The 15,433-nt window shown below is 34.8% G+C and overlaps 1 protein-coding gene across 2 annotated transcripts in view; it reads right to left on the bottom strand.

Annotated features, from left to right (window-relative positions):
• The window catches only part of LOC118746234 (ecdysone-induced protein 74EF-like), a 392,873-nt gene that overhangs the window by 5,620 nt on the left and 371,820 nt on the right, over positions 1-15,433 (bottom strand). For both annotated transcript variants that reach the window (XM_036480063.1, XM_036480064.1), the window contains 2 exons: positions 6,868-7,275; positions 4,987-5,202 (listed from right to left, as the gene is read on the bottom strand). In XM_036480063.1, coding sequence (XP_036335956.1) covers positions 4,987-5,202; positions 6,868-7,275 — 624 coding nt within the window. The remainder of the gene's footprint in view (positions 1-4,986; positions 5,203-6,867; positions 7,276-15,433) is intronic.

Below are 15,433 nucleotides of genomic sequence, written 5' to 3'. Positions count from 1 at the left end.
TTTAGGGGTTTCAACCCCTTTTTTCTCGAAAACGTGACGTGATGGGACATTTTTGACTCGTGTTCAGCACGAAAAATCCGTTCAGAAACACCAGGTCCCGTCTTATTCGCAGAAAAAAAGTTGAAATTTGTAGACCAGTGTAATCAGACCTTTAGTCGCGGGTGACTCAGCATTGAGCCGAGTTATTTAATTGACTCCCAGCAGTGTGCTGCACGCTCAAACTTACTGAGCTGAGTCATTGAGTGAAGTCGCGAAAATTCACCGAGCTATACAGCTCTTATCTTTTTAAAGAAATTTGCAGCTTGTACAGGAAAGGAGTTCAAGAGTTTTATAATAAGGATCAAACAATTTTTCGTAAATTTTTGACTTTTTATAATTACATTTATTATTCTTTTTTTAAGCTGTAAATAAGATAAATTGTAATGTATTGCTTGCTATAATTTAATAGCCTTTTGTTTATGCGAGAAGTTTTTCAATAATATTTATGTGTGTGTATATGTAAATATGCATGTCTGGCTTTTATGGCAAATTTTTCTACAATCGGAAATGTGTCGCTCATCGAGAAAATGCGAAAAAGTCAAAATGTGTGCTGTCTCGACTTGTAAAAACAATCCTCTGTACATATGTAGATGCGCACCTCTGCCGGCTGTTTGGAACATAAAGTGTATAATGCAACTCGCACCACACTTTGCCACTCATGTGTCCGACTTGCTATTTTCATGTGGGCAAGCAAACTGCTTGCAGCTGACTTTTGTGCTTTTGCATTGCGATGGTATCAATAAAATAAACTCATACATACATAAGTGTGTGTGGGAGAGAGCATGCATGTGATGTACTCCAACCCAGTATCAAGTTGTTAGATACTTTTTGGGCCATAACTGGCGCTATTTGAGTAAAAAAATGAATATTCAGCGATCACACATTTTGCAAAGAGTTTGGGCAAAGTTGTCTTCTTGCCTCTACTAACAAACATATTGATGCCCCTTATTTAAAAAAAATATATATTCAGAAAAAATATTCATTTATTGCGTTAATTTTTTCTATTTTATTCTACCTCTATTGAACACGGGCACAGTAATATTGCCTTGGATTACGCAATTTACTTGGAGAAAAGGTAGGTACTGAAAGATCTGTAAGAAAAATTTTCCTATGCGCGAATACGCCTGCCTATATATAACACCGTACTACAAAAACAAAAAAATTTCGAAAAACATGAAGCTATCAATATACTCACTAAACTATAGACCAAATATAGTAAAACTCCATTGTTAGTTTTTCTCTCTGGTGGCAGGATTTTTGTGTAAGGACTTTGTAGTTTCAAAAACATGATTAATTCCAAAAATTATTTAAAAAATTCAGCGTAATTTAGAATAACAATATGGGTACCAAATGAAAGAGAAAATTCTGCAGAATTAAAAAAAAAAATTAAAACAAGCCACAATAACACTGATAAAATTTTTTGGTTCGCAAGGGCAAAGAGGTATCAAACATTTTTTAAGCTTGTAAAGTTATAAGAACGAAATTCGAGGATATGTCGAGTGTATATAAGTCCTTAACATAAAATAAAATGACATTTTCAATACCTAGTACTCCGTATGCATCAAAAAATCGAATTTGCTTTAGTTCTACGGAATTTTCTCTTTAATCCGATATATTTTCTTTTTAAATAATTGTTTGAAGTACATAATGATATTTTTCAAATTTCAAAGTCCTTTTAAAAAAAGCATGAGGCCAGGCAGAAAAACTAAAAACGCAGTTTGGCTATATTGCGCCCATGGTTTCGCGAATGTTATTGACTTATGTGTGTGTAAAATTGGCTGTTGCACGGTGTAAAATTGAAGCATAGCGAAAAGGCACAAAGAGCGAACTACTTATGACTACTTATTTTTGCCGAAATGAATGATTTTGTAACCACTGCTTTTCATAACAGGGAAAAAGTTAATTGCTCTTACGCGCTTAGCCACCAGCGTGCACGAACTATGTATAAAAATTCTCGTAAACAATTGAATGTGACTTTGCATGTATGTACATACATACAAATGTACATAATCATATGCGAATGCATGTGCGTATACGAGAGGAGATATTTTGCAGTTTAGGGGGCTAGTCTGGCGCTCCCCGGCTCCACTGCTATACGCCATCTAAATACTAACAACTTTTCGCTCTCATTTTGGTTTGGCGCTCACTTTGCTTCGGCTTGTTTCGCAGTAGTTGTGACCTTCAGAATTCGTGCAAAGGCAATGTGTCGATGACCACAGATTCATTCATACATACAAATATACGAATATAAACAACAAACGGCGGACGTAGCAAATGCATGCATATAAAGTTCGCAATACACATATGGAAATACTACAAACGGACGCAAACGAATTTCGGTATACACAAGCGTGCATATACATATATTTATGCATATTTAAACGAAAAGCTAATGGAGGGGAGGTGATTCGCCAACGGGATTGCATGCTACGCAAGCGTCGACGCAAGTGGCATCACAGCTGGCGATGGCAGCGCCAAGTGAGACAAATGTGACGTACATACATATGTATGTATGTATGTAAATAAATATGCATCGTTTGGAGCTCGTATGTATTTGTGCCAGGCAAAGAGTGAGAGTGGTTTTTGCAGTTCCTGGAGAGTATGCACATATGCATAGCTGTGCATATATATGTATATACATTTATGTATATATACGTATTCTAGTTTGCTACTCAATCATTGAAGAAGTATGGGAGAGCGTTGGGGGAAGAAATGCATGCATATATGTACGTACTATTTATGTAGTTTTTGTTTTGGTTTGTCGAGTTTATTGCGACAAGTAATGTGTTTGAAGTTTAAGATTACTGCTTGGCGCAAATAAGAACTCGTGAACTCGTTATGTTTTTGTGCAAATATTTGGTAAATTCTATTCACGTCCATATAGCATGCATGTAGTTGCACAAATATGTACATATGTATGTGCATACGCGCATATGGCTTATTATGTGTGTATGTACATAAATACATAAGTACATATGTACATATGTAGTCCGTCTATTCTTTTTGAGCCCATTTAAGGCGGATTCACCGTTCGTGTCCGGACACTTTTTGTTAGTAGTTTTACGCGTTCCTTTCCCACTTAGTCTCACTGAGAGCGCGACAAAAATTTGCTGAACACTCTTTGTTCGAATCAAACTGATTTTGATTTTCTGTCCGAACGACTTGATGATTCGGGTTGCCGCGTTCTCCTTTATATGCGTTTGCAGCGAATTGCATGTATTATTTGCTCTCAAAATCACATGTAGGCAACAATATCATCAGCTGTTTGCGTCAGAACAAAATAAAATGTGCCGAACTGAACGGTGAACAGTACTTCAGCACTCTCTCCGGCAAAAATGTTTTGAGAGCAAATAAAAAGTTGTTCGGACACGAACGGTGAACCCGCCTTTAGTATCTAAGTCACTCCTAATTCTTTGGGTGGTGTTTGAACATAGTACGCATGCGCCTAACATGTTAACGTTTTGTATATACGTACACTAGGCTTGTGACGTTTTACCACTTTTTTCACTAAAATTAAATACACTTATGAGGAGAGGATGTGGTTCACTTCGGGAACTTTTTTCTCCAAAGCCTTATTTTTGTTGGTTTTTTTATCACTCCACATCCTCTCCTCAAAGGTCTATTTAATTTTAGAAAAAAAGTTATATGCCTAATGTACATACTACATATATACATACATATGTATGTATACGAGTTGTTTTTTAGTTGTTTTAGCTTAAGCATTATTCTTGCATTTATTTCCATCAATGGAGTTCCAGAAACAAGTACAATAAATAATAAATCAAGTATTTGTTTAGGCGAAAAAGGTCTGGAATTACTAATTATTTCATTGTCATTCGAAAAAACGCACATACATATATTTTTTTTTAATAACTATGGGAAGCTGACAAATAGAATGTTCATATTGGTTTTAGTTTTTTTTTTAATTATAATAATTTTAGATACTTTAAAATCATTAAAGTAAACAGTGCAAATGTCACCAAAAGTGTGTCACCAAATGAAAGAAAATTACATTGAGTAAAAATGGCTATGATTTGAGAAGCTAAAATTCCATTTTTACAATTTTGATTGGCAAGCTGGAAATTCATTCTAAAATCGTCATATACATGAAGAAAGTATTATATATGTATGTGTAAAAATCTCCCACGCCAATATTTTATTACTTAAATAATATGACTTTTAAGTTAAGGCGTACCAGTAAACTTGTTAGATGACAGCGTATAGTTCTACGGGGTGTATACGTTACATACGCAACTACGGATATATCAGCAAGAGTGGTTATTTTGACGTGCCGTTTCGATTATATTACGCTTCTTTTGAGTGTTTTATAAACCAAGAATAATCGCTTTGTAAGCTTTGTGTTTATTTTAGTAAACTTTTAAAAAACCTACTTTAAGTTTGTTTTGCTTGTTGGAATGTACTTACATATATTCCAAAAAAACTAAAATATGTTTTTTTGAAATAAAGTACCTAATAGAAAGTTGTTAGTTTTGTTTTTAACTCATTCTTAGTGGTACCAATCCTGATGGTTAAGAAGTGGTCGAGCGGTTAAACTTCTAATCGATGTCAAGGAGATGATACTTTAATGCATACCTACATAATTTTCTTTGTAAATATTCGATTCAAAAGCAGCTGTGGGCTATACTATGTCTTCATTAAAATTTATATACATACATATGTACACATGTATATGCATACATATGGGAATTCGTGTAGGCCGGTGGAAATATTTTAGAATTTCAGTTCGATTTTCCCAATTTTGAATGAAACGCAAGCAAAATACGGTATTTGTTAAAGTGACGATATGTACATATGCATGAATGTCGTAAATATATATATAGATATATATATATATATATATATATATATATACGGCGTTCTGTCATTGCGTAAATGCGTTATTTGTACATATCTATGTAACTGTAAAAAAAAGGTGCAAACACTCACTTCCAACACTTCGATTCCATATATTCCGCAATGACGCTGAATTTTGGTACAGATTGGGATGTAGAAATGTTCCTGACGGCACGTGCGACGCATGCGGGTGACAATGTGCGGGTATGCCAAGCCTAGCTTTTATCTCATCGCTACACGGCTGTCCTCCAGAACTAGAACTATCCACATCAGATACGCCACTATCAGCTGGACTGGGTGGAAAGGAACCTTTAAAAAATAAATTTTGCAATATTTTTAGAGTAATATAGGAACACAAGTCATAAATGAAAAATTATATAAGTATGTAGTAGATTGCATCTGTGTATTAAAACACATACTATGGACTATTCGTTCCGATATTCATGTATACGGATAAAATCGGAATATCTGGATATCCGATCAAATTTTTCTAACTTTTGATTCGCATGAAAGTGAAAATAAAAAATGTAAATCTGCTACGGATAATTGGTTTGTATTTTGATTTCGCGAGTGATTTACTCCAGAGTCAAATTTAGCTAGTCCGAACACAGGATGTAAAATACATACTTACATAATGGCTTTGTTTGAAACTTGTATGAAATTGTTTAAAAAAAATTTAAAATGTCCATATTTTAAAAAGGTTTTTCTAGATTTGCATATCAGTTAAATCACCCCTTATTCAGTAAAAAAATTACAACTGTTGGTAGTAGCGATTTAAAGATATTAGTAGACATACACGCTGGCGTGACGTTACAATAAACAGTTGAACTCATTATCGATAAAAAATTTTAAGAGAACACCACTCTGTGGCTGCCAACTACGTTTCAACTAAACACGCCAAATTTGAAACAAATCAGAGCATAAATACAGCTTTTTAAAATATTTTCGTAAAAATGCTTCTGTTCAAATAACGGTATATATTATAAAAAGAAGCCAAATTTTCCCATAAATAAATTAGATATATGATTTTTTTCGCGCTAGACTTTCTGCTTGAAAACCCATATGTATACACAGCGCATATTTATATACATAAGGGTGGTCCAAAAACAGTAAAGTCGAAATTTTAAAGCTCTCACCCCCCTAGGATTGTTCAATATCGAAAAAAAGTATACCCCTATTTTTATTTTATTTTGAAATCAAAAAATATTTAGAGGTCGCTCAAGGCACACAAAGTTTTCTGTGTATTTTTATATGGGAAAAATACATTTTTTCGTAGAAATGGTATATAATAGTTAAGAATCAATATTTTTCTATCTGTTTAAAATTATGTAGAACAATTCTACGGTATGAGAGCATTCAAGTTCCGACTTAAAATTTTTTTGCATGCGTTTTTGGACCACCCTGATGCACATAGATATGTTGATCGGTCATCCTGGTACTACATATGTATAAATATAAGAGAATTGATCTTTTAAAGTAATATGATTTGTTTTATTAGTACAAATTTTTTACAACAAAAAATACTTCAGGAGTAACAATAAGTTTAAAACCAATATAACAAAAATTAAGCCAGTAAACAAAAATTAATAATAACTAAAATATGCAACCGTTACGTTACATTTAGACGGCACAGCTGTCATCGAACCGTAATTCTGTCTATACTTTGGCCAACAAATTATTGTTTTCCAGCTAAGCTGCTAAAAAAAAAGTAAAAATGAAATACCGCTCGTATCGTAGTCTATGGGAGCTAAGAAATTTAAAACTATTAAGGAAACATTAAAGGATGCCATTTACTGCGATTTTTCTATAAACAGAATTCTACGAATCAGTAATACTTTTTACAGAAGTTACAAATTGGAAAGGTAGGGACGCATAAAACACAGTCTTATTTGAATGATATTAAGCAATTTTACATTTGTGCATACATATGTACATACATATGTATGTATGTACTCGAATATATGTCTAGCCTACCTGTTGTGGGTGCTCCATAGGTCCTGTGATGTGAATTGTGTATGGAGCCGCCACTCAACAGATTGTGCAGTAATGGCCGATGTGGTATTGCCAATGGTTGGAGTTGGTTATTCGCACCTGACCCTGAAAGTGGACCGTTATGCTGCGACAGGCCGTTAACAAGCTGCTGCTGCTGCTGTTGTGCTTGCTGTTGTTGGTGCTGCGGAGAAAGTACTACATTTTGTTCGGACTTTATGTGTATAACACTTGAAGATGCCGTATATGGAGTACTTTGTTGTTGTTGTTGTTGTTGGAGTTGTGATGGTTGCTGTTGCTGATGTTGTTGCTGTTGTTGATGGTGATGATGCTGATGGTGCGTTAACAGTGGTCCTGGACTCGTTGATTGCTTTATAACCGGGATTTCAGTATCTGTTGATAGAAGAAAATTTCAAATGTTTAAGTACAGAAGAAACAACAATGCAATTATCGTAAGTTTTATCGTAGAAATACTAAGAATGTAATGAATTAAGTGAGAAATCAAATGGTTACCTAACCGGTTTGATTAAGAAATTGAAGGCATGCATGTAAATGCACGTACATACGTATGTATGTAAATATGTAAGAGTTAAATGGGTGGTAATCACCTGGGCTGCACCCGCTATTGCCACGGGAGTTTCCCGGGTTGGGAAATATGTAGCTGACGTTACGTGGAAATGTAAATTGCTTTGGGTATACTTAGCGGAAAAATGAGGCGACAAGAAATCCACAATTCCATAGAAAAAACTTGCAATTAATCTCAAGCAAATAAATGCTACTTAATTGGGTTGAGTTTGCTTTGCCCTCCCCCCTCCCAGTAGAGAGTAATCTTTTTCCACTTTAAAGTTTATTTCTGTTCCCATCTCTAACTTAATCTAAAACTCATACCTATAGCTAAAATTTTCTCAAGTAATTTTGCGCGGTCAAGAAACTGCATCTACCTTGGCACGACAATTTACGATAGAAAACTTACAAACTACACACAGACAAGCCAAGTGGTGGGTCGATGCAAACAGAAATCAACAACAACAATGCACCTCCGCTGTCGCCAGCGAGTCCACAATGACATTGACCCGGTTTGCTACCAGCCAGCCAGCCAGCTCAACAACTAGCCAAACAACTGTCAACTGGGACTAAATTAGTAATAATAAAAATATTTATTTTTCCCAAGTCGGCAAGCTGACAACCAAAACATACATACATAAGTATACTTACATACGTATTTGTACATACATACATACATTCGTAGATAAATGCAAGCATGGCAAACTACGCTGACACCACTTTTTAAATTAGTTGTAAATATTCAAGAGACGAAGAAAGGAAAAGCGCATAGTGAAATGAAAATGAAATCGAAATTGCAAAAACATAAACAAAAACAAGATGGGAAAATACTAACACAAAAGCGATTACAGAGTGCTGCATTAAAGCAATTTATCACGGTTTGAAACGAGTTTCATTTATGTGGTCGTTGCTAGTGTTTTTGCTTTCGCCACCATAGACAAAAGCAACAGAAAAAAATTTAAAAAACCAAAAAAAAAAAAGAAAAAAAAACAAAAAATATCTGTGGAAACATCAATAATTGCAGCAAATCATCATCTCCACCAAAGTTGCAATAGTGCACTCGAGTGCAGCGAAGAAAATTAAAAGTAAAAGTGTATTTTCACTAATTTCTATCGCCAGTTGCAGTGATTTAGCAATAATGCCAACAACAACCTGAAACAATCTTTCCCCCTACCTTGCTTCTTCCTATTTGGCAGCAGTGCTTTCGTGTTCACTGCAATTGCTTTTCACTGCAGCAAACACACTTATGTATAGTACATCACACACATACATATGTATGTATATGTACACTCGAAGACTTAACGAAACGCTGCAGCAAGTGCGGCGTTTTAAATGATAAGTATGGCACAGTGGGTCACTGACGATTAACCATACGCCTAAATATTTATCTTATGAAAAAAAACGGAACAAAATAAATTGCACTGCACAAAGTTGAAAAAAAATGCAGCTTTGTAGCCCATTCAATGTAAGTATAACAAAGTTCAAGTTTTTAGTCACTAAAAATTACCTTTGGTTTTTTAGACTTCTTTGTTACTACGTTATATGGAAGAAAATGCTCAACAACCTCGAAAAAATTCGCTGCCGCTTGTTGGTTTTCGAAATTTGCAAAGAGCCACCAAAAATTCAAATACAAAATTTCTAAAATTAAAGGATTCATGTGTGAGCTCTATTTTTAAAATCCACCTTGTCTTGTTATTCGAAAATGCCAAAAACTTTAGCTGAGGGTTGGAGAACCTGGAGTTGATTATACTATTGGCGAGCGCACTAATGGTCGTTTTTGTCTCTGAACAGATAACTAAGGAAGCGCCTTTCAAACCTTTCTCAAGCTTTTTTTTTCCGGCTGATGATTTTTAGCACCCTTACCTGTGAAACTGCGCCATCTTGTAATTGGAATAAAAAGTTTAGTGCCGGGTCTATAAAACAACCCTAACGTTTACTGTCTTCCAACCTAGGCCCGCTTGTGTACCAATGTACATAACTAAGATCCAGGCGAGGGAGCTCATTTGACGAGATTTGGACTTAAAATTTTCTGTCAAACCAGAGTTATTTTAGCAGTAACGTGTGATATTTGTAGCGGAAATCCTCTAGAGACTGTTGCTGCTGAAACGAAAATTCTTCGCTGAACCCATCTTGGAAGCGTCTTCACAGCGTGGTTGAACATATTATCATTGACCCAGTAATCGAGAGCGAAACTTTGGAGTCTACTTAATGACAGTTGTTTGTATTAACGCGCACTAAACTACGGAGGCGACTTCGCACTAAAAAGGTTTGTCTATGTGGGAATTCCAACTCAGCCTCTTATCAAGTGTTATACAAAGATATTTGACCTCATTAGATCAGCAGGTTAAGCTCATACCTGAGCAAATTAGACGCAGATATGCCAAATGAGTGTCCGGCATGCGGAGAAACACCCCACGTCTCGAAACATCTCCAAATTTAACTTTCGAAACATGTAAGTTGCAACTTTTTCAGGTTTGTGTTCAATTACTATTTCTAATAACACTGTAGGAACGCTAAAATTATACAAAAAACGTCGAGACACGTTACCTTAATTTTTGGTATTAGACTACGGATCTGTATACCATTTTTCTAGATAATTTTTCCAAGATATTTTTTTTCTAGTTTGAACGAAAAAATCAAAGTTTAACATGGAAAATATTTTAATAACATTCTAACCTGGTCATATTTCAATAACACATAGGGCCAATTTCACAGTGCGTAGTTAACTCAGAATCGACGGTTAACTAGAGATTTTCAGTACAAAAATCTGTAGTTAACTCCCGATTCTGAGTTAACTACGCATTGTGCAATTGGCCCATAGCCGAACTCGTACATGGCGTATGAGCAACATTCTTACTTGCGCATATTTCATGGAAAAAAAAATCATTACGCATTTTCATTTGACCACTCATAACTTTTTTATTTATCATCGATTTTCTTCTTAGTAGCTTGATTTTTTAGTTACAGAATTGGCTTTACTACAAAAGAAAATAGTTTAAAAAATGAGTTAATTCTTTAATTTTTTCTCCGGTAAATTTTTTTTGTTACAAAATAGGTTTTACCATAAACGAAATAATTAAAAAAAATCTCTTAATTTTTTAATATTTTCTTTGTTAAAATTCGATTTTTTTCATAAAAATGAAAATATCTTGGGAAAATTACTTAATCTAGAAAAACAGAGTACAGATTTGTAATCTACGACTCAAAGTTAAGTAAACGTGCTTTAGCATTATTCTGAGTCAATGTTATTGAAGAAGCCTTTTACCTTATTAGCCAGTATTAATTTTTATCCGAAATTTTTATTTTATTCACTAGCAAATGCACGGCGGCCTTCACTGCGCCTTAGAAGTATTATTTTGTTGTTACCCCCTCCAAAAATTCTTTTGCCCTCATTCATAAAAAAAAAATAAAAAAAATTTGAAAAGCTTTATGAAATGAGATTTTCAAATACATTTTCGATTAATGAAGCATTCTTTATTTCCTATGAACGAGGGTGTTGGTTAATATTTTCTCGAAGGTACTCAGAAAGTCGGTTTAGTATTAAAGGTATACAAATTCAATATCTACCATTTAACTGAACTCGATTTTTCAAATAGGTGACAACCCGCTTCCAAAATATTTTCGACGGAAAAATTTCTCAAACCTCTTCAAGTTAATACCTGTATTGTAGTGCAGTCGATACCGGTTAATTGCAACACCAATTTAACGGCTGTTCAGATGCAATTAACCGAGGTTTTCAATTAGCAGAACTTTGGTTAAATGCAACAGTAGCCAATTAAACGAACTTTAATTAAACCGCCAGATTTTTTCTTTCCAAATTGTTGTCACTCAATTTCAAAATTCGAACTAAATCAGCTTGCTCGACATATTCTATGAAATCAGCTAATTACTTTACTTTTAAATACTTCTAGGGCCGTTTTATGTTATAAAGTTGAATTGAATAAACAGTTGGATTTAAACAGTTTCGAGCTAGTGCATTTTCGCTATGTTTCATAAATTTTTTTTTTTTTAATTTATCCGAAGTATCAAGTTAGCGATGACAAATAAAATAAAATTGGGGAGAGAGTTTTCGTGCCAATTAAGCAGAGTGTTCAGTTAACCGGATTGCAACTAACCGGTTTCGACTGTATTTCATTTATTTTACTAATTAAGTTAAATTAAAATTTTCAAACAGGTGGCAACCTTCGACAAAAATAATTTCGGCCTTCTTAAATCTCTTTTTTATAGCCATATTGCAATTTTACTTCATATTATCAATTTACTTAAACTGATATTTTCCTACAGGTGGCAACTCTCTAAATTGCCAAATAGAGAGACAAAAACTAAACAAATTTTTGATTTGGGTTCTACATATTTCTCGAATAAAGGGCCCCAATATTAATTTCTCTTTAATATCTATAATGTATAGTAGATACAGACATCTGCCTGCTACAATGTATAGATTTGAAGCATTTCCTATGGAGTACCAAATTTTTGAGTACTAAGTATTATTCATTTTACTTCTGAGGCATGCCAACTTGCGCCATTGTGCAGCTATGCCACCATTCAAGTCCGTAAATGCTCGGACAGCGCGTGCGATTGCAATGACGAATGCCTGAAAGTGCAAGCGATCACCACAGCTGTGCACAGGAAGGAAATGGCTGATGGGTTTCTACGAGCGTGCGGCGTGAAACGATTGCCTCGTAGGCAGCATGTCACACAAGCACTAGATTCGGTCCGTCGTGCAGCGGCAGCAGCAGCGATGGTAGCGTTGAATGCATATGCTTATGTACGGGCGAAGGTGCAGCTGCCGAGCGCCGCGAAAACGACAAAGAGCGCGAGGATTTTGTGCATGCGGACGAGCCTCTGTCACTCGCCGCAGAAGCAGCATTACGTTGCGTGGCGTTGCAACGTGTTTCAATGCACAAATATGCAATCTCGCTGCAGTGCACTCGCATACAAAGAAACAGCTAAGTCAACAGTGAGCGAAAGAAAGCTTGATTGTGTTGGTTTGAAAACTGCATATGTATGTATATATGTACATATTACAATGTATGGGTGTAGGCATATGAGCAGACATATTTTAATATATGCACGTACATATACATACCCTGTAGGACCTCGGAATAGACTTAGAGCACACCACAAACTAGACTGCAAGTGATTGTAACTAGTCCAAAGTTTGGTTCAACAACATGTAAAATTCTATTTACATTTAACATTGAATGTCCTAGGCTCGGACCAATTGTCCGCTTCTGCATTACATTGTAACCAGTTTTGGGGAGAAAAAAAAACAAAAATAAAACTTGCGCCAACTGCGATTCTAACCGGGGTTCTCAGATTTTCTAAGCGGATACTCTCTCTGTATGCCAATGTCGCACATGAAAATTTGTTGACTAAGTGTCTACATATCAGCAAGTCGTTAATTGTACCCGTTGTCCGCTACAGCATGATATTGTAACCAGTTTTAGATCGAAACTCATACCTTATGCATTACATTCGGACCACTTTTAGTACAATTCACCTGTTTTACTTTACATTGCTTTAAATGTTTGAACTATCTTTGGTCTAGTTACAAAACTACTATACCTACGACTATATATTTCGAGCAATCGGACCATTCTTTCCTTCAGGGTATTTATATAGATATATGTATGTATGTATGTGTGTACCTCAATGATAGGAATATATACCCATAAACATACACATGCTTTAGCTTACATTCATATACATACATATTTACTAGTTTGTAATACCTAGGTATGTATGTTCATATGTACATATATAGGTTTACATACATACATACATACATATAGTAGGTGCAAGCGGCGAACGACGAACGTGTGGCCGCGAGAGAGGAAGAGAAATCAGGTCAAGGCTTGTCGGCATAGTAGTTGTCGTTCACAATTTATGCTTTGTTGGTTGCATTATTGCATGTTGTTATTTTGCTTTTGAAAATTGCTACGCTGCTGCCACTGTGCGTTAACTCTTTGCATGCTTTTCATGTTTTGTTTTTGTAGTTGTTATTCCCATTGTGAGTATGTAATAATTATTGTTGTTGCCGTGTGTTAGCTGGTGTTTTCGAGTGAGTTGAGTTGGGTTGCTTCATAGATACTCGTAGATAGTTGTTGCGCCGTTTGCGTATGAATGCAAATACTCGTACATACATACGATTATAAAAGTACTTGCATATACATTTGTACGCACTTACTTCACATGCAGCGTAGTCTGTAAGCTAGTGCTAGCTTTGCCTGCCAACTAGTACTATTTGTACCTGGTGCACTATTGCTTTTTGCCTTTCGCGGTTGCTGGTGGTGAACCAGAGCCTAATGCAAATTTTATGCCTGTATATATTTATATGTACTTACATACATATCTATTTATACACTAACATACCTAGTATATAGCAAGTAATTCTCTAGAGATGGGTGAAGTAATCTGAAGTTTTCGGTGGTAATAGTATGTAGCAGCAAAGGCAAAAAATAATCGGCACTGATTGACGTGGGGTAATAGTCGAAGCGATATTCAAGAGCGATTAAATGCCTAAACGTCTCACTGTCACCATCTTCTACTTACATATGGACATACATATTTTTTCATACATTAGAGTGGTCGTTAAAAAATATCAATATCTAAATTTTATATGGGGCTAACCTTAATTTTGATTTACGTAGAGACATACACGAAAATTTAAAGTTTGTAAAATAATGCTTGGTGATCGTCAGCAAAGTTTGAGAAAAAAAAAGAATTTTTTTATAACCACGAAAATTCGACAAAATTTTGTCTTTAATCAGCTATAATTGTGCGAGATTTGGTCCTATAAATGGCATATCGCTTGAAGCGTATTTTAATTGTCTGATTGGCACTGATAGATCTTTTCAGCTTAGTCATGAATGAAATCCTACCTTTAAACCACACAAAAATCCACTATCTCAAGAAACTGTCCAAAGAAAAACTTAGACAAATGCGTTTTAAGCTAATTGAGTTTGAATGTATTATCATTTTATAAAATTAACATATTTGGTTACTATAGAAAAAATATAAAAAAAAATGCGTTATGGAAATCCATATACTCTCGCCTATATATGAGTTTCTTCGGTCTTTTCAGCATAACTAATTATTTATAAACCAAAGTTGACTGGAACTTGTAGTGTTTCACAAATTTTATTTAAAAAAAAAATAAATTCTCGTAGGTGTCTTTATTTTGCATGTAGAACAAAATTTATGTGTTGATTATTTTTAAGGACTACCCTAATGTTCATATAAGGTGAGTGATATGGAAAGGTATTGCTTTGCCAGAATTCGTAAGAACGAATTGCTACCTGAAGAAAACAAACGAGTTTTTAAAGAAAAATTCCGACATTTTCACAATTACAAAATATAACCAATAAAGATCTAGCCAATAAAATAAAATAAACATAACTTGCCTCATGGGAATCGTCTTCTTAATTAAAAAAAAAAACTCATTAATAGAATAAAAAGGTTATTATTTTAATATTTATTAGGCTACCCTTTATATAATGAAACAAGTAAGAAAGTCTAAGTTCGGGCGGAGCCGAACATCAAATACCCGGCGCAAGTATTAAATATATGTTTTCCAATTTTGAGTAAATTAGCGTCCTTAAATTTCGAAATATTGAAGTTTCAAGCATATCTGAAATTTACCGTTATATGAAAAGCGGCCGTAATTTTAGTCCGATTTCAACAGTTTCCAATGGTTTACTTTTATGTGGCAAGCACAATAACCATACCGAGTTTGGTACAAATTGCTAGAACGGTTAGCGAGATACATATACGTGATCATAAGTGGGCGGTGCCACGCCCATTTTCCAAAATTGTATCATAAACGTATTTCCTGGCAAAGAATTGTTGCAACCATCATTTTGAATAAATTAGCTTTAATATTTACTGATATATCGAGGATTTCGTATTTCTCGAAATTACCGTTATATGGGATGTGGGCGTGGTTATTGTCCGATTTTAAAAATTTTCGGCCATTTGGTATGCT

The sequence above is a fragment of the Rhagoletis pomonella genome, unplaced genomic scaffold (assembly GCF_013731165.1).
Source record: "Rhagoletis pomonella isolate Grant_MI unplaced genomic scaffold, Rhpom_1.0 Rhpom_scaffold_00010, whole genome shotgun sequence".
Classification (NCBI taxonomy): Eukaryota; Metazoa; Arthropoda; class Insecta; order Diptera; family Tephritidae; genus Rhagoletis; species Rhagoletis pomonella.
The sequence above is the reverse complement of the archived record's forward strand: the minus strand, read 5'-3'. Positions and strand labels throughout refer to the sequence as shown.